Genomic DNA, 19,701 nt, shown 5'->3' with positions numbered 1-19,701 from the left:
AGCTTCTTTATCCTGCATTAGCCAGTATTAATGGCATAGCGTAAAGCTGTCAGCGTAGAGATAACAAAACATGATATGAAAAGGAAAGGAAAGGAAGTGTCATGGTCAAAGCAGAAACAAAGCAAACCAGTCTAAAACAGGATGTGTGTGAACTGGAAAGTTCTTTTTTTAAAGAAAAGCAAAGTGTGACAAAGGATTAACAGTGCCTTATGGCCTAACAAAGGGGTAGCCAATGTGATGCCCATCATCCCTGATCATTGGCTACAAGGGCTGGGGCTGATGGGAGTTGAAGTTCAACAGCATCTAGACATCACCACACTGACTATCCCTGCCCTATCAGATTCCCCATTACAAGTGGCAGTAGCATAGCTTCTTCCTTTCTTTCCTATGTCTTTTGCCTTTATTTATTTATTATTTTTTTGCTGCTGCAGCAGCAAGTAATTTGGCCTCATTCTGGGGCACTGTGGGAAGAAAATGGGAAGAAAATGGCAGCCATCACAATTTTTTAAAAATGGTGGAAAATACTTGGGGGGGGGGGAATGCAAAGCAACCTTTTTTGGGAGGGGGGAGTAGAAAAAAGAGAAAAAATTCAAACATTTTCTCAGGAGAATGTAGTCTGAGAAACTTCAGTTCAGATCTACTTAAGCATCGTGAGAAAAGTCCCAAAGAATTACTAGATATGCAAATTATATATACTACCAGAAAGGTAAGTTTGCCTTGAAATGTGAAGTGAATTGAACTTCTACTCCCAACCATACTATCCGACAACACCAACTGATTGCAGTAGTGCTGTTTTTGTTTACTCTTCGCCTGTTGCACTCAAAATGAAAGGTGGGTCTAACTTACAGAAGTTCCAACACACATCCAGAGGAAGGGCTGAGCGCTCTGGCAGTACTGTGTTTTATCCTGGGCTTGAATGGCTCCATTCAGTTCAGTGGGATTACTTCTGAGCTGATATGCACAATAAAAATCACATAGTGCTCAGAACTAGCCATTAAAATAGATGATATTCTCAAACTGACAATAAAAAGCATATTTTGTTCAATGGTGAGATACTGAGCCCTTATATACAGTATGTCTGCAAACATTATATGTGTCGCTTCAAGTCAAACAAACCTGTTGTCAGATCTGAATCCCTGTCTCAGCCTCTTGATCTAAAGTGAAGAGTCGCGAAAGACGCTGCTTAAAAGCAGTATTGCTCAAGCTGTAAAATTTGTTGTTGGCCATGGAAGCTATAGCAGAAAGCTGTGGGACGGGCTGGCATGGGACATAGCCTTGCCATCACTTGCTCTAACATGTTTGCCTCTAGTCTAATCCTACTAGGGCCACACTGAGTGGAACCCTGGAAGAGCAGCATCCATGGGACTTCTGTTATGCAAGGCGTGGCTTTGCATTAACTTTATACAAACTATATTTTCTGTTTAGGCTACAGTCTCTGGCAAAAGATATGAAATAATGTATGGAACATATATATGAAATAATGTATGGAACATATATGAAATATATGAAACCAATTGCATCTCCTTCCTATAAATTCTGCCAGCATGCTCCTTCTCTTCAGGACAGATCACACAGTAGAAAGTTTAAAGAACAGATTCCTTGGTCCTACTGTTTTATCACTGAACAAAGGGTAAGCAAATCACCACCATGAGCACATAGTTTGGTAGTATTTTTTCCTGTGGGATGAATACATCTGAGCCAGGGTTGTTGAAATGGTACATCATGTTATATTATAGAGATGCATGCTGGTGGATGACTGTGGTTATAGAACCTTCTTTAATTCTAGTAATTTAATTTCCACTGAATACCAGCTTCTGGGAACTGTAAGCAGAGACAGCACTACTGTACAACAGCTCCTGCTTCCTAGGAACATCTGGTTGGCCACTGTGAGAACAGGATACTGGAGTAGATGGGACTTTTGCCTGATCCAACAGGGCTTTCCTTATGTTCTTATGCTATTAAATTGCTGTTAGAAATTGCTTTTAAAAATTGGAATGCATCTCATCCAGTTCTACTGTTGAAACTAATGAAATCTAGCTTGGAAAGCTGCCTGAGGACCTTATGAAAGCTACTCTGAGCTCTTTGTAAGCATTTAACCCATGTAATAAATAGGTTAGTAAAATGAAAAACAGGCTCAGGGTATTTGCTTCAGTTACCTTTTGGTACAACGATGGAACGGAACAAAATATCATTTTCAGATAAGTCATTAGTGCAGGGGTAGACAATGTCCAGATCTTGTTCTAAACCAAATCCCACCAGTCCCAGCCAGCATGACCAACAGCCAGGGATGACAGGAGTCGTAGTTTAACAGCACCTGGACAGCACCACATTGGTGAAGAATGAACATAACCACCATAGAGCCAATGGCACGTAATCCTTATCCACATGCACACAAACGTCTTGCAGTTGGTGAGGCAAGATCAAGCACTTCACAGAGGGAAACTTTGCTATCATTGGAAGACCCCATCTGAATGCACCACAAAGTTTCAACATTCTAATTCTGCCCTGAAAGAAATTCTCTCCATTTTGAGTCAATTAAAGCTCAGAACTCTAAATGACTAAATGGATTCAAAGGAATAAGACATAGCAGCTGCTTTCTATTTTGTTGGAAAAGGAAGACTCTGTGTAATGGAAAGAAAAGCTTTTTCCTCTGCATATCTACTTTTATGGTAACATGACTAGCTTATTAAGATACATTTTCTTTTGGTTCTTTCAAACAAATCATAAGCCAAGCACATTTCCTTCCCAAAGGCAAGGGGAAAAAAAATTCCTCCCATCCCCTTTTGTTCTGTGAAAAAGATTTTGAACATCGGCTCTCTTACATTGCATTGTATAATAAGTGATAAAATGCTCACTTTATGGTAAGGTCAGTGCAAGCAGTTCTAAATTCAATTCTCAGCTCAGGCCGTCCCCACCCATTATGTCCACTTCATGTTAAAGCAGCAGAGGAGCACCCTTGTGCGGCTCCCCGTGCCAGCAGCAATTTATTGATACATCATATTTAAAATGATAATAATACAGCAGCACATGTAAGAAGGTTGTGCCTTCACAGTACATTTTTGTTGGCATCCATCTGTCTTGAGAGACAGTGGAGTGTGCAGTACAAGGGATGTACTAATTATATCCAGATTTGGAGGCTGGAATAAAGCCCATTCTGTGAACAATACTGGAATTAACAAATTACACCCACACCCACACCCTAGCCCAGTTCCAGCAGCAATTAAATGGTAACCAGATAACGGTAACAATTTAAAGCCTCTTCAGTTGTTGCTGTTAGTAGTCAGTGAGGATGAGCATGCAAGCTCTGTATCCCCTCTGCTCAATTTGTGTTACCTTTCAACATGTGGAAGCAGGGAGCTGTTTGTATCCATGGAAAATCAGGGTTATAAAATGTGGGGAGCAAAACATTTCTTGACACATTGTCTACCTTTTTCCTCAAGATGCTTCTGATGTTCTTTTTCTCGATTTCTGCTTTTGCCATGATATACAAAGGGGCTTAACTTCTCAAACATGATTTTCTGTTCTTCATTCCAAACCACAACACCTGGTCTAAACTAGACAACTAATCCCATCAACATAAGGCTTATGGGACTATTTGACTTTAATTGTGGAATAACTTTTGTGAAATTCATTCACTCATTCATTCTGCTTGAACTTCCATGCCCGGAAATGAGATTTGCAGCCACAAAGAACATGTCTCATCTTTAAACTACAACATCAGCAGTGCTTAACAGTACAGTGGTACCTTGGGTTAAGAACTTAATTCGTTCTGGAGGTCTGTTCTTAACCTGAAACTGTTCTTAACCTGAAGCACCACTTTAGCTAATGGGGCCTCCTGCTGTCACTGCGCCACCGCTGCACGATTTCTGTTCTCATCCTGAAGCAAAGTTCTTAACCCGAGGTAATATTTCTGGGTTAGCGGAGTCTGTAACCTGAAGCGTATATAACCTGAAGCGCATGTAACCCGAGGTACCACTGTATATCAAACAGGTTACTGCGAGATGACTAAAGCGATATATAGACAGATAGATATATACACACATCACATTCAATGAGTGCACAATTTGTGTACATAGATAGTTTACTTGTACACTTGTACAGTTCTTCACAATCAGGGAGTGAAGAGCTGTACACTATTTAAATGTACATCTGTGGAGACACTTACACCTGTGTTCAGTGTAACATGTTAGCAGCCTTATGATACCTTGCTTTTATGGAGTTTCTTCTTGAGGTTCTTCATTGCTACAATATTCCAGAAATACCACATTTGAGGCTTTGGCACCTTCCACTGAGGAAATACAGATAACCTTTTCTTTCTTTCTTTCTTTCTTTCTTTCTTTCTTTCTTTCTTTCTGGAGGACACATATCAGTTCTTAAACTACAGCATACATGATATGGGCAGTTTTGCCACACCATACTTTGGTAACCACCAATTTTCACCATGAAATTTCATTTTGAAAGTTAAAAATACATGCAAGAAAAGAAATGCATGTAACAGCACAAGAAGGTTGACGAGGCCTGCTCGTCTTTTTGGAATGAGACAGTCTCTCACCAGGTTAGCTTGAAAAGATCTCACACACCAAGATGGATTTTGAAGGGATCTCACACAGCCTCAAAAGCTGCTGCCCGCCTTTATTGTTGTGTTCAGCAAAATGATACAACATTGTATCAGCTAGCAGACAAAGAACAGTACAGTATCTCACGTCACCTCAGACCATGTTACGTGGACCAATCGCTACATTAGCATGAACTGTTCACGCGTTGTCCATGCTTTTAAGCAGCGTCTTGCTTTGCCCTGTAATAAACTTCTGCCCATGTGCTTATGCATAAGCAACCATTTTCCCACAGAAGGTCACTACAGTAATAAAGAAGCTCACTAACTACAATACTTAGTAGAGCATACTTATGAGGCAACTGCAGTATTAGGGATCTGGAAGGAACTGGTTGCATTACTTTACCACCAGGGACATGCAGTAATATATCAGTCTTAGTACTACCCATGATGACTTCAGTCAGATTTTTCATATAACCATTGTCACATTTGCTGTACTGAAGTTTTTTTGACATCTCAGTGACCTGAACTTGATTGTCCACATAGACAATGAATCTTTTTTCTACTGGTCTCTAGATCTTCCACATCATGGAGGATGCTCTGAAGGTTTAATTACATGGCCAGATTTAAGTCAATGGACTGGAACTTGTCCTTATTACCAGGAACAACTGGCACAGTATGTGTGTGGGGGGGAGGAGAGCAGGGGGAGGACAGGCCTATGTGGGTGCCCACTGGTGGCAGAACCAGATAGGAGCATCTATCAGTGTGCCCACTGAGCCTCAACGTTGCTGCAATGTCTCAGTAAGCAATACAGATGCCACTGTTGGGAGGGTGGCTTCATACCCCCACCCCACCATACCATCATTCCTGTTCATTTCATTTTGGGGTTTCTCTCATCGCTGGGAAGGTGGTGGTTGTGAGGTCATCATATAATCCTCAATGTGCCAAATTAAATGAAAGTTCCAGAGTTATCTTGGTGTGGCATTGACCCCAAACTATTGGTTAGAAAGGACTAACTAACCACAAAGTTCATGCTCTGGACAGCATCAAACGCCATTTGTACAAAAGAAAAAATGGAGACTTCTTAGCATCTCTTATAGGATATGAATTATTTGTGTTGTGTGGCTTTCTTGTTATTCTTATGGATGCTGCACCATTTCAAAATACCATCACATCTTGACCAAAGTAGCAGCTGTCTCAAATTCCAACCAGTACGCTGAGTCCAGAAGTGAAGTTTTGCAAACACAAACACAAAGACTCAGTTCTTCAGTTCTTCAGATTGATGGGAAACAGTTTGCAAAACAACAAGAGCTATAATAACTACTCCCAACTGTTCTGATATTTCTTCATCTTGTGGCTTAAATTTCAAGACCTCTGTTGCTCCTCTATTCTTTCTTTCTTTTTAACCATACATTCAGGCATCCTACACATATTAATTTATAAAAATATTTATAGACTGCACTTTCAAAACAATATAGTCAGGCAGTATACTGCTTTAAAAGTTACAACAATATAAAATATTAGCAAAAAGATTAGTAAACAGTTTGTACTGGTTGGTATTCACATTACAAAGACCCATCTGAGTAACACAGTTTTTAGGAGATGTCTAAAAGAAGGGAGGAATGATTTCTGCCAAACCTTAACTGGCAAGGAGTTCTACAGGGCAGGGACTGCCAAACTGAAGGCACAGTCTCGGCCTGACATTAACTTCTTTTAACTACTTATTTTCTGCATGCTGTTGCTTATTTGTTTTTGAAAGTGGTAATTCCTCATTGATATTATGTACAGCAACACATTCTTCATCATAAATACATAGAACCTAAGGGGGAAGATCCATCTGTATCAAATACATTCTTCCCTAGGACACAGAGCTCTCCTCCTCCTCAAAACATCTGGATGAACATCTGCCAGCCCTTCTATATTCTGTTCATCAATCTTCAAAGCATTCCTTCATTTTTTCACAATAGCATCTCCAACCATTACAGTTTACATTTCATAATGATGATTCTATCAAGTTTTTCCTTTTATGTACAACTATAATTCATTCTGTATACCCATTATATGCTGGCTTCACATTCCTGATCTAACTCTAACATTGTCTTGATATGTTGCTCAATGGTGGACAGGACACGTTCATGACAGCTATGTTTTACCAGTCACAGGTGGGGAGAGTGCTATTTTGCTCAGGTTCTGCCTCTGGGCTTCCCATAAGCATCCGGTTGGCCACTGTGAGACCAGGATACAGGACTATATGGGCCATTGGCCTGATCCACCAGGGCCCCAATGCCCTTATGAATGGGGGTTTGCCTTATTTGGTGCTCCCTGAACAGTTCCTGTGTAGTCTGCCATAGCCCAGTGAAAATAAGAAAAGATAATCAAGAACAAAAGTCATATATAATACTGAAAGTTGTGGAATAAAAATAATCTCGAGCCATGCCTACTTTAGTCATACACAAGTCCATTCAAGGAAGAAGGAGAAGTGATTAATTTTCCTGCTTATATGGTATTCTTCTAGCATAATTTTCTTGGTATGTGCACAAGACACTCATGCATTTTAAATAATAACCAGTTCACTTCTGCTGTGGTTATGGAAGTTTGTTAAATGGTATTTCTCCCAAGATACTTTACACAACCACTGAAGTAAATGAATAAGTCCTGCTCTGAGGAATCATGTTCGCATTGACTTTAAAGACTGCAAAAGAAAGGTGGTTATGGGGAAATTCCTGCAGAGGCCCCCCAAATTGACCCATAAAGCAAAGCCTTGTAACCAAGCCATCCATGGCAGTGATGAGGCTTGTTTATTGTTATGGTCTGTTAGGTAGAGGAAGGCCCCACAGCTCAGGGTGGTGAAGCATTAAACTCCAGTCTTCACTTTCTCACCATTCTATTTCAGGCAATTCACATTTGTTATTTATAGGTTACCTTTCAGCCCTGTCTAAATTGAATGTTTTCCTTGTTGATGAAAAGAGCTTGGATGTCATTTCACATTTCTAACCTCATTGCTTCTGACGCAATGACATTGTTTGTACTTGGCTCATCATCAGAGGCGCCCTAAGTTTTCCTTTGGAAAGTGTTTTATTATTATTATGAACAGCCGGTGCCTAATATCTTTTGTCTAGAGACCCTTCCCCATTTTCCTCACTAACCAGTTTACTGCATTGGATTCAGTTCTGAAAAGTCAAATGTAAATAAGCCAGTACTTTCTGAATAAACACAATCTCACAATACGTATATTGATGGTGATGAAAATTACTACTGTTTCACAGCTGCAGTGTGCAATGTGCTATGTGGATAAACACACCCAGTGGTTCAAGCAAGTAATTTTAGAATCTGGATTAATGGTCTAAGAGGAGCGAACTTGTTAGATGATAATGCACATAATTTAATTTAAATATGTGCTATGGAATACGGATACAATAAACATACATACATACATAATTTTATTTGTATGTCACCTTTCCATAGCTAAAACCATGCTCAAGGTGGCTTACAGCATGAAACAAATTACATAGTTACAAATATAACCACAGTAGTCAAAAACAATAAATAAAACACACCATATAGTATCATATAGTTTAGTATAGAACATAATTAATTATTATATTCATTAGTAACCATGAATACTGAATCACTGGATAGGCAAACTCTTAGCCAGTCCAGTGAAATGGCATTCTTTAATCTACTTTATCAGACCTATTTTACTGGAATATAAAAGGCATAACTTACAACTTCAGGACATTCCAAATAATCATAGGGTGGAAATCAACACCACACTATACTGAACATTCCATGTGTGCAAGCTTATCAGCTTGTGAGACTGAACAAAACCCTCACCCTATGTGCTGTTCTGGGGGTACTCACAATCCCCCAAGAGGTGTGAAGGCGCTCAGGAAGAAGAGAGGAGGGAAGCCCCACTGTGCAAGTGGTAGCCCTTGGGGTTGGGAGAATGCTGCCCTGATTATCTACTCTTTATGAACTTCATTACAATTACAATGAAGAAGGGAAATAACCAAACGCCCACATAAGTAAAACAAATCTCCATTATTAAAATAAATAATGAATCATCTAATACCTAAACAGGTAGCTCTTTGGGTTTTCTGTACATATTCTATACCCATATAGAAATTGTTTGCACATATCGATACACCCATACAAAAATTGTATGAACACATTTGCATAATCTTGGAACCAGAAAAACCTGGATTCTCAGTAGTGCACAGAGCTTTTATGTTCATAGGCTCTGTTGAGAAGAACTGGTGAACATGTTAAGGACAGGAGCAAGGTCTGTCACCACAATCGTGCTCCTTCCCTGACATGTTCAGTCTATCCACATGAGCAGAGCTGATGCCCAACTTTAGGCACAATGCTGCCAATGGGCCCACCGCACTCCAACATCCACACATGTACAGACCCTCCAAGTGTCCCTATTTTCCATGTACGTCTCTGATTTAGAGAAGCCATCCTGGTTTCTAATTTGATACCAGAATGTCCCACTTTTCTATCGGATGTCCCTATTTTTATTGGAGAAATGTTGGAGGGTATGGAGTTATTTGACCCCCGAGCCGCCTGAATGCAATCCTTTATAGGGAATGTTTTTTTTTAAAAAAAAGTTTAATGTTTTCTTATGTTTTTATGTATGTTGGAAGCTGCCCAGAGTGGCTGGGGCAACCCAGTAAGATGTGTGGAATGTAAATACTAAAATTATCATTATGGAATGAGATGTCCCTATTTTCATCGGAGAAATGTTGGAGGGTATGCATGTAGCTATAATACTTTCTTTGCTGCTGCCAAAGCAGTAATAACAACACCACTCAAACTGCCCTCCCTGCTGTCCCACCCCAGATGGCATTTTAGCACAGTGGGCAGGTGGGCAGTAAAGCTTTTGAATGTGAGCCAAAGTTGGTTCCCATCAGTGGTGGCTACCCACCATCTTAATTTATCCAAAATGCAGCATCCAACATTTTAGTTATATTAAGCAACCACAGAGGAAAACAAAATTTTGCTCCCATTCAAAAGCAGCACTACCACACGCCAACATCAAAAGATCTATGCTGTGGCTCAGTGAGAAGGATGGTGAGAGTCAACATTCCTTGGTTAGGTTGGTGAGGAGCCCTTCTGATCCCCCGGGGCCTTCAACCTATGCCCAACTTGGCTGACTATGGGTGCCAGGCCTGGTCCTGACAACAAAGATTCTATAAAAGCTGCAGTGGAAATTTTCTTGCTTGGGAATGGGCAAAAGGTTGCCTTTGTTCAAATCAATTAAGCACGAGCTTATCATTTGTACTACAAGCAAAGTCTGTTTCCTGATCATGAAGTGTGTCACAGCACTTGAATGCAGCTGAACAGCACTTGAGGAAAAAGCACAAGTCTCTCTGTGTGTATATAGGGTGGGGGTAGCTTTTAAATCAGATCATCTATTGCTATGGTAAAATCTAGTTTTCTTCTGTTGCCGAAGCTTCCACATGGCTGCTCCTCTCCTAGTTCAAATGCAAAACAAAATACCATTCAGCAACAGAGAGTGATTTAGAGATGGGGTTGATTCCAGTATAAACACTTTGCAGTTAGGCATTCTCTATAAAAGTGCACACTCATATTTTCCATATACAGTGAGATAGACAAAGCCTTAACTTAAAAGGGATTCTTTCCTACAAAGGGGGGAAAAACATGCTTGCTGTTTGCAAGATTTCTAGGGTATAAATTATTTCTGGCCTCACAATTTGTTTAATTCCAAAGCTTGCTATCATAAAAAATGCCATCCATAGCAATGTGCCCTACAAGGTTTGACACTGTTGATAATCTGTCATTCTGCTGTTATTTATATGCATTGGGGTGGGGCTTTTCCTTGCTAAAAAATTAATATAAGGTGTAAATATATGTCGTTTTATCTCATGGCTTCAGATGTTGTGCACTGCAGGTTATTTTTCCTCATATCAGTTCACAGGGCACACTAGATAGAAAATGACAGTTGGGTGGTTTGCATTTAATTAAACATGCAAGTTTCTTAGATGTTGAGCAGCTTTGATGTGAAATAAAAGAAAGAAATGTAAAAAGGCAGGTAGGCACCTTCAATAAATGGCATACTTAATATAATTAAAGACCTGTAACAATCTGTGGACTTTTAAGCTACCTGCCTCCCACCTTCCTCTCCATCCCTGACTACTTTGGTCTCAGGTGGAGGAATTCAGCGCTGTGCTCTTCTGATCTGCGCAAGCATCCCTGCTTGCTACATGGAACAACCTCCTCTCTCTTCCCCCAAGCACCATTCTTGGCATTCTGGGGGAGGGGGGGACTGGGGAAAACCCCATTGGGCTCTTGCACTGGCTTCTGAATCTGAGCCAGCTAAGAACATAAGAGCCTATTGGATCAGGCCAATGACCCATCTAGCTCAGCACCACTGAGTTGTATAATAGCATTTTGATGTTGGCCGTTGTATCTTCAGTTCATTTTCTAACTATCCCTAAAAGGCTATTCACTGGGTTGACATCTTTATCGAGCTGTTTACTACTTAATGCTCTCTGTGACAGACAGAGCAACACCACCTTTGTGATGTCCTTCTCTGACCTTCCTATAGAGCTTATTTCCAGAGACAACCATGTACTACTGGTTCTCTCCGTTCCACCAGGTTACTGTTAGACTCAAAATATCAATACCATCCTCCAAAACCAAGCTTCCGTTCCGGTTCACCCATCTGGGCTCAGAAGCTTCTAGCATTAGAATATAAATGCTTGCATGCAGTCTCTTTCTTCAAGTGTCTTTGGTACTTGCATTTTGTTCTGAAGTGCTTTGGTGCCTCTGAATTGCTGTCCTGTGCCCCTACACTCACAACACCTAGTCGCCTGCCACCTCCATTTAAATTTTCATCTACTTTATCGTCTTCATCTCAGGTGGGGAGATTCATTCTGAACTGGAGCCTTCTCAGCTCTTGTCGGCTCCCTTTCCCCTTCAAACGGTTTAAAATATGCTCTGACACCTTTATGATTTTATGTGCCAACAGTCTGGTTCCATCCTGGTTCAAGTGGTCCTTTTATACAGGCCCAGCTTGCCCCAGAATGTTTCTCAGTGCCTAACAAATGCAAACCCCTCTTCCCAGTACCTCATCCATATTGAGACTACAAACCTGAGTCCGTCTAGCCAACCTTCCATGTGGAACTGATAGCATTTTAGGGAAAGCTACATTGGAGGTCTCAGCTCTCCATCTCCTACCTACCAAACTAAATTTGGCTTCCAGCATCTCAACAACTACATTTCCCCATGTCACTGGTGACAAACAAACCACTGACTCCTCCTCAGATAACTCTTCCATGTTATATAAGCAAAGGGCAACACCCACAACCTTTGCACCAGTCAGACAATTCACCCTGCCATCCGTATGCCCACCGCACACCCAACTATTTATGTTCCTAATGGTTGAATCACCCAATCTCCAAGCCTCCAGAGAAGTTTCCTCAGCCCAAGAGGAGTCCCTCAAGGAATGGGCCCCTTCTAAGGGAATGCTTCATTCTTCCTCAAGGCGACACTCTCTTTTCCTGAGACGTTCATGCTCCCAGACAGCTGGGGAGCTATCTTTGTGGGAGTGGGACACAGCTTAAATGTCCTTGAAGGCCTCATCCACCACTCTCTGCCTCTCTTGCATTTCCCCCCATTATTTACCTTTAACTAATAACTATCACATTGGGAAAAGAGAAACAGATGTACATTAATGGTGGTTCTCCTTAATCTTTCTCTTCTCTTCAGCTTTTCTTGTCTCAAACAGGCTCATATTATATTTTCACCAGAATCAAAGAACAACCCTTTCTAGCTAATAAAGGTGTATATTTTGTTTAGAATTCCACACTAGATATTTCAGATGAAATATGTTTTCAGCATGGACAGTCTATGACCAAATCATTTGTAGGAAAATTTTTGTGTGGCATTCATCTGACATGCCATAATTGCCTATGTATGTATTCAATATGCTTTTTTTCCACTCTATAGTGCTATATTTTCCTAGTGGTTTTTCAGAAACTGTAGTCCACCTTGGAACATTCTATGAATTGCTTATGTGGTTCTCATGAAACCACCCTTTATAAAAACTGGCACTGCTGAGCATGACTAACAGACTATGTCTGTTTAGGAGAGAGAGGCCAACCCAAGTCAATATTTGGACTAAGAAATAAATCAAGAAGGATTTCTGAGTGAAAAAAATATATAGAAAAATAAAGCTCATAAAATGACTTGTTTCATATACTTTCATATACAGGGCAATCCTGAGCCTGAATGGCTTGGCTGAGTACAGCTAGTCATTTTTGTGCAGGGATGTGCAAAGGAAAAATAGTTTTGTTTTTAAAGCTGCACTTCTTTCAGTTTAGATGCCTTTGTTTTGTTCTACTTTTATTTTATTTACACTCATTTTTTACCTCTTCTATTCTAGTATGGTAATTTGGGTATTTCTCCTGAATGTTTCATGAAACTTGCATGGATGCTTCCTCAAGGCATCATGCCTGACAAATATGGACAAAAAGTCGATAGCTCAGTGGTAGAACATCTTATTTGCATGCAGAAGGTCCAGGGTTCAATCTCCAGCATCTCAGGTAGGGTTGGGGATGTCGTGTCTGAAACCCTGCAGAGATGCTGCCAACACAGGAAGCATCCATCAGGAAGAGTCCGTAGCAGGAGCAAGAAGAAAGCCAGAAGTTATGACTAGATAACAATCATAGGATACAATAACACACCAAAGCTAAGTAAATCTGTGTTGCCCAGGAAAGCTCAGCTGTGACCAGGAAGTCCTCCTACCCCTTCGTGTCCATAGGAGTCCAGTGGTTGGCTGGATGAGCAAAGGCTGCCCATGGCCTAGATAGATGTTGCAATGGCTTGGTGTCTCACCATATGAACAGAGATCCCCAATCTATCAATTGATGTCATGGCAACTGTTGATACAAAGGAAGGGAGGTTTTCTATGGTCTATCTGTAAGAAGGATCAGTCATTTAACAGGGGTGGGGAAGTCCCCTCTCTTTCATTGTTCAGGAATTCAGCCAATAACAGGCCTCACCAGACAATTTGTGACCCATCCAAAGCTGCAAAAGCATGCAGTGCTCTATTCAAGATGGTGCAAGGCACGAGGTGGGACAATAGCTGCACTACTCAGCTTGGTCCTTCCTACTACATGGTTAATTGCCACTGAGCTATCATGGCTGGCAGGTATCTTGTCTGCTGCTTGGTAGCAGTTTGCCTACATTCCATGGGGCCACCTACATGTGGTACACAACTGGTCAGCATGAGGGGATCTTTCCTAAACTGCGCTGAAAAAATTACTCTGTTTCCTCACTGTAAATTCCAATCTAGTTAAAGAATGTACAGAAGATGTGTCTGCATGGTTCTAACCATGTCCCTTAAAGGAAAAAATAAATGTGTTTTGTAAAACCTAGCCCAATATAAAAAAAATGTGGAGCTAGAAATCCCAGATTGCACTCAGCTATCATTTGTTTTGTGTGGGCTGAGATGGGTGATCTCATGCGCTTTCCACTCCTTCCTTAATCCACTGATTATGGGAAAGGTTAAAGCACATGTTTAGTTTCCCCCTTGAATTTTGGTTAGGTTGTGACCGCTTTCTGCTCCAAGCTAGCATTTATGTCCCACCCAGGTTACAAAGTACATTTTGATCTTAAATCAAATTTTATTCACCAAGCAGCAGGTGGTGATCCTATTTCTTAACTATTAATTTCAACAAGCTTCTAAACAGGCAATTTCCCCACCACATTATGGACTGTATCATGCTCGCTCCTAGGGAATCTCAGACAATTCCATCAGAAACTGAAATGTGAACAGAAATTGTCAGTTTGCATGCTTGTCTGGTCAGGAACAGAGATCATAAAAGTGAATATGAGCAGGTTTCAGTTTTTTAGTACACTAACATTATGTAAATAATTACAGTGGCACCTCGTGTTAAAAACTTAATTCGTTCTGGAGGTCCATTCTTAACCTGAAACTGTTCTTAACCTGAGGTACCACTTTAGCTAATGGGGCCTCCCGCTGCTGCCACGTGATTTCTGTTCTCATCCTGAAGCAAAGTTCTGAACCCAAGGTATTATTTCTGGGTTAGCGGAGTCTGTAACCTGAAGCGTCTGTAACCTGAAGCGTCTGTAACCCGAGGTACCACTGTACATTATTTTTGCAGTTTTAAAAAAATGTTGTCCTTCCTTTGAAATGCACTTAAATTACTTACATAATTAATTATGCTAGTTTTTGCTATAGCGGCCCGTGAGATGAATTACATATGTTTTAGTGGAAGCCAGACTGCAGAGGAAAAGAAACAGTGCTGATTGCAACAAACACAAGGTGGGATGGAAATTGCTCTCTCCTTACATGCTTAAGTCCTTCTCTCCAAGTTACAAATGACTAAGGCTAGCCTTATCAACTCTAGCCTGATCCTGAAGTCAGTGCCCACATGATTCAAATTGCATGGAGAACCATAGCAGTGTCATAGGTGCTAACTTTGCCCTTGGCACTGCACCCTAGGCTGGCTCTTACCCGAGGTTGTCCAAGTACTGGCAGAAGGTCTGAAGAGAGGGAAGCCTGCACACAGGCTGTTGCCATGAGCTGGAACTCTGAGGGAACACCAGCACCTGAACAGGGCTGCTTTCTAGTTGACCATATCTTACCACCCACCCAAAAATGAGGCATACTTATTGAGATCAACATATCAGAACACACTGGAAGGAAATCCTGATGGAATAATAGAATGACAGTTTTGTTTTTAATAAATTCACCCTTAGTTGAATCTTGATTCAGCTATATGTGCCAGTGTGGCATAGTGGTCAGAGTGCTGGATTAGGAGCAGCGAGAATCGGGTTCAAATTCCCACTCAGGCATGAAGCTCATTGGGTGACCTTGGCCCAGTCACCATCTCACAGCCTAACCTACCTCAGAAGAACCATGCATGCTGAAGCTCCTTGGAGGAAAAGCAAAAAATGCTGTATATGAATTAAATACCAAAAATGTTGAGCTTCAACCAAGACTGCTGTTCATTTATCAGTAGTGTTATGTGTAGTAGTACTAGTAACTGGAACATGTCATTACTGTGATATTCACATTGCTGTGTTAATCTCTGCTCATTTTCAAGATCTGGCGCCAAGATACACACTCCTTCCTTTCCCGTGACCTTATGTGGCTTAATTTGCCTGCTACATTGAGTCACCTCCACAGGAGGTACTTACTCCCATTTCACAACCTCATGTTATGCTGCTCTCTTGTTTGTAGTTCTTGTTTTTTCAACATAGTTCTGTTCAGCTGCTACCAAACCAATGAGTTCCAACTATCTAAGATTTCAAGAAAACAAATGAGGCATTTATTATATAGGGCATTATATGGTGTTTCTAGATGGGCTATACCTGCCATCACCCTTGACCATTGACCATGCTGATTGGGCGCTGATGGAAGTTGGAGCCCAAAAGAATCTAGATAGCACCCCTTTGGGGAGCTGATATAGGTGGCTTCCAACAGCAGCTGACTAGACCTCTTCTCCCTCTCTCCACCACTGCACACCTCTACCAAAATTCTGCTCTGGAAGGTATACCCTCCAGGAAGGTATACCCTCTGGAAGGTATACCCTCCTATACCCTCCAGAGTATATTTTTTTGTGGGGGATGCCTGGGGGGTGGACGGGAATTCATTATGTCAACAATATCTGTTGTGTTGGTGCATGGATTTGCTATCTACTTTGTATAATACGTACTTTCCCATACAAAAACCAGATAAAAACTAGTTTAAAACATATACAATATTAAAACAAATAAAAAAAAACAGTAAAATCATAGCAATCATAACAATTCCATTCCATTCCATTCCTGCACAAAGATTAAAGATAGGGCTACTAAGAAACAAATAGCAACCTAATCTGCGCTGCCAATTAAAAGCAATCTGAAAAAGAAACACAAATGACAATGGGGACAGAGCTGATCCCATTTCCTGAGGGAAGGAGTTCTGTAAGTGCCATCACTGACAAGGCCCTGTTTCCCATGTTTGCCAGCCTAATATCTCTTCCTGGTGCCCATGCACAGCACTTCTCTAACCACATTGATGCTCTGGAAGGTTCGCATGGACACATTAGATAGTCCTTTAAGTGTGTACACAAACATGAGAGTAAGAGCACCTTCAATATTTTCTGTTTTTCGTTTTTAAATATCACTAAAGTATTGCCATTATTTTTGGCAAAGTCAAAAGCGTTTTAGGCTTCTCTTTTCATTTCATTTCTGCAGGTGTTTCCTCAGCTGCTTGTTTTCCATAGCTAACTTAGAAGGAAGCTCCATGGAATTCTGGGGTAGCTACTTACAAGTCAACAAGCAGTTCTAGCTGCACATATTTTTTCACATAGATTTCTTGCAGGAACTATAGGATCCTGTATGGCACCCTAATAGAGGCATACACATCCCGCTGAAACCAACAGGATTTGTGGCCATTTTCCTCATTAGGCTTTCATCTCATGGAGATGCTCCTACAAGTAACATGTTTATTTAAAATCATAGACCCCAATACAAATATTGGTCTGTGCGTACAGGACTCCCATACATTCAGGGCTCCTAATTCACACCGAGTACATGCAACAGTGAACATGTATCACTTTGTGCATATACAGTGTAGGCTTTTACTCGTAGAAGTAAAAGTGTGCATAACCAGAGCTCCCATGTCCCCAAGAGATCGCTGGATGTGGTGATCCCATAAACATAGAATTGAAAGGGGTTCAAAAGGTTATTTAGTCCAACCCCTGGCAAAACAACAAAATCCACTGCCACAGCATTTCTGATAGGTTGGCAACCATCTTCCTATCATGCAAGGACTTCTTAAACAGTACTGATTTGAAGAGAAGTGAGCTGAGAATCCAGAAAATATACACACCTTTCCTACACTACAAGAGTAGACATGAGAGGGACTTTCAGGATAGGTGGGCCTGACAGACATAGATCAATGATTTCACACTGAAATGAATGGGATTGACACATGCCCATCAGCACAGTCAAAAGCACTGAAATACACCCCAGACTTTGTACACGCTGTGTTTGAGAGTGCCCCCCCTCCTGTCACATGCTGCCCACCCCCATAAAAGCTCCTCCTTTCTGGATACCCAAAGGCATTAAAATCTCCAAAAAAGTAGCAGGTTTTTAAAATGTGCACTGATAAATCTATCCGCCTGAAACTCTGCTTTGGGGGGACAGACTCATTCTACTGCTCTTGCATGAAATCCAAGCAAGTGAACATGACTTTATAATACAACAGCCTATTCAAAGAAGGCAGCGTGACATGTACATTTTGGACGGGGGTGGGGAGGGCATGTTTTAGAGTTTCCCTTGAAATGCCTTAAAATCCTGAAAACTCCACACTCCCCCTTCAAAACACCCAGTGGATTACATTCGCTTGAGCCAAATGGAGACACTATAAAAACACAAAGGGGTTAGGGGAGGGGGAGTGCTGGAAACAGTACAAAGAAGGAGAAAGGTCAACAGACAGAAGAGTTACTCTACCTCAGCAAAATGCGGCCAACTTCGAAAAGATACAGATTGTTGCTGCCCTCTGATAAGGGTGTCTTCTTGGCTGCCGACCGCTGAGCTGCCTTCAATGTCAGCGTGAAAAATGTTGCCCTCCGTTGAGGCAGAGCTGAGGGAGAGATATCCCAGGCAGAAGAATAGAAGAGAAACCAGGGGCCAGGCCAAGATCAAAGCCATCTCCTCCCCTCACATCCAGCAGTGATTCTGCAGCTTCCGAGCACTGATTTCTGCTCCTGCTTTAATCGCACCCCCTTTGCTTCAGTGGCGCCTGAGTTGTTTTAACTTCCAGCTTCCAGAGGTGGCACTTCTAAAGCAGCTCTTCAGCAGATCCTTATTAAAAGGAGTGCCTTTGCTTTCGCTCGCTGCCTTTCCGTGCCTGTAGCTCCTCTGTCTCCCTAGAGGCTCCGGCTGAATAACATACAGATGGGCAGTGCTTAAACAGAGAGTGTCAAAATGCGGATTGTATTCCAGGAAAGCACCATGAGCTGTGCTGCCACCTTATCTTCACTCTGTCAGGATACAGACTGAGGCTGCATTCAAAGCTCTGGCTTCCTTCAAGTTGTTATTATCATCACTCCTTTTCCACCTTCCTCGCCACCCACTCAAACTTTGCCCCCCCCCCCCCACAACGGGTCAGACTGCTTTATCACTTCCTACTGCCAAGCCCCACAATCAGGATTTAATTAATAAGAAGCTTCCCGATTCAGATGGTCTCTCGTAATTTTTTAAAGCACTTTCAGTCACAGAAAACGGGAATTAAAAAAATAATATGTTTGCAGTCTCAACAGGCAGAAGAGATTCTAGGCATTCTAAATGTTGGGAGGAGTTGAAGCGCCTTTTCTCTTGACCAAAGGATCAGGTTCACGAGAATCGCAAGACCATACTTTGCGGGGAAATGTGCAGCTGAACACAATTAATTAGCCGTCCTAATTCTCCTCAGCCCCACTCCTCATCATCATGTCTGCTCGCAAAAAGAAAAAGAGTATCATTCAGCACTGTTTTGGAAAGGGACTTCATTACGCAAATGCATGAACTTTTATTTACAAAGACCAACTTGTTTTCCTCTTCAAGAGATGCTTTGTGAGGTCCCTGAAACAAGGCTCTTAGTGTATAGACGCCTGCCAACTATACTGGTTGGAATGGACCCTGTAAAGTCTCTTGACATCAGCATGTGGACTAATGTTTCCAAGGCTCTTAAGCAGGGTTGTCACCTTTTCCTTTAAGCATTCCAGTTCCTACCTGGATCTTTTTCTCCCTTCTGATTCTCCCCAAAGCCTTTCTCCCCTCCCCTAATCAGTTTAGTGCCGTAGATCAGGTGTCCTCTCCCACTCTCTGACCACGCAGCACTGTAAAAATATTGCCTATAGGTGTAATGCTATCATGCAAAGATATTTCAGGGAGAGATAGGATTTTGCCCAGACATCCTGCCAACAACCCTGTAAGTGACCATTGTCACCCATGCCTCAGCCTTGCTTGACTACTGCAGTGTGCTGCACATGGGGCTGCCCTTGAAAATTTACCAAATTTCAGGCGATTCAAAATGCAGTAGCTATATGTCTTGCCAGTTCTGTAACAGGTTAAGTGGCACCCTGTTTCTAGGTTCAATGACAAGTGCTGATGTTGACCTAGAA

The 19,701-nt window shown here is 41.5% G+C and overlaps 1 protein-coding gene across 2 annotated transcripts in view; it reads right to left on the bottom strand.

Moving 5' to 3' along the window:
* Window positions 1-18,935, bottom strand: part of LAMA4 (laminin subunit alpha 4) — a 73,065-nt gene extending 54,130 nt beyond the window's left edge. For both annotated transcript variants that reach the window (XR_014509609.1, XM_083433663.1), the window contains exon 1: window positions 18,047-18,935. Coding sequence is in view for 1 of the 2 variants with exons in the window: in XM_083433663.1 (XP_083289789.1) it covers window positions 18,047-18,247 (201 nt within the window). In the remaining variant the exon portion in view is untranslated. The remainder of the gene's footprint in view (window positions 1-18,046) is intronic.
* Between the last annotated feature and the right edge of the window lie 766 nt (window positions 18,936-19,701).

This window comes from Podarcis tiliguerta, assembly GCF_965153285.1.
Source record: "Podarcis tiliguerta genome assembly, chromosome: 3".
Taxonomy (NCBI): domain Eukaryota; kingdom Metazoa; phylum Chordata; class Lepidosauria; order Squamata; family Lacertidae; genus Podarcis; species Podarcis tiliguerta.
Note: the sequence above shows the minus strand (reverse complement) of the source record. Positions and strands in the feature narration are given on the sequence as shown.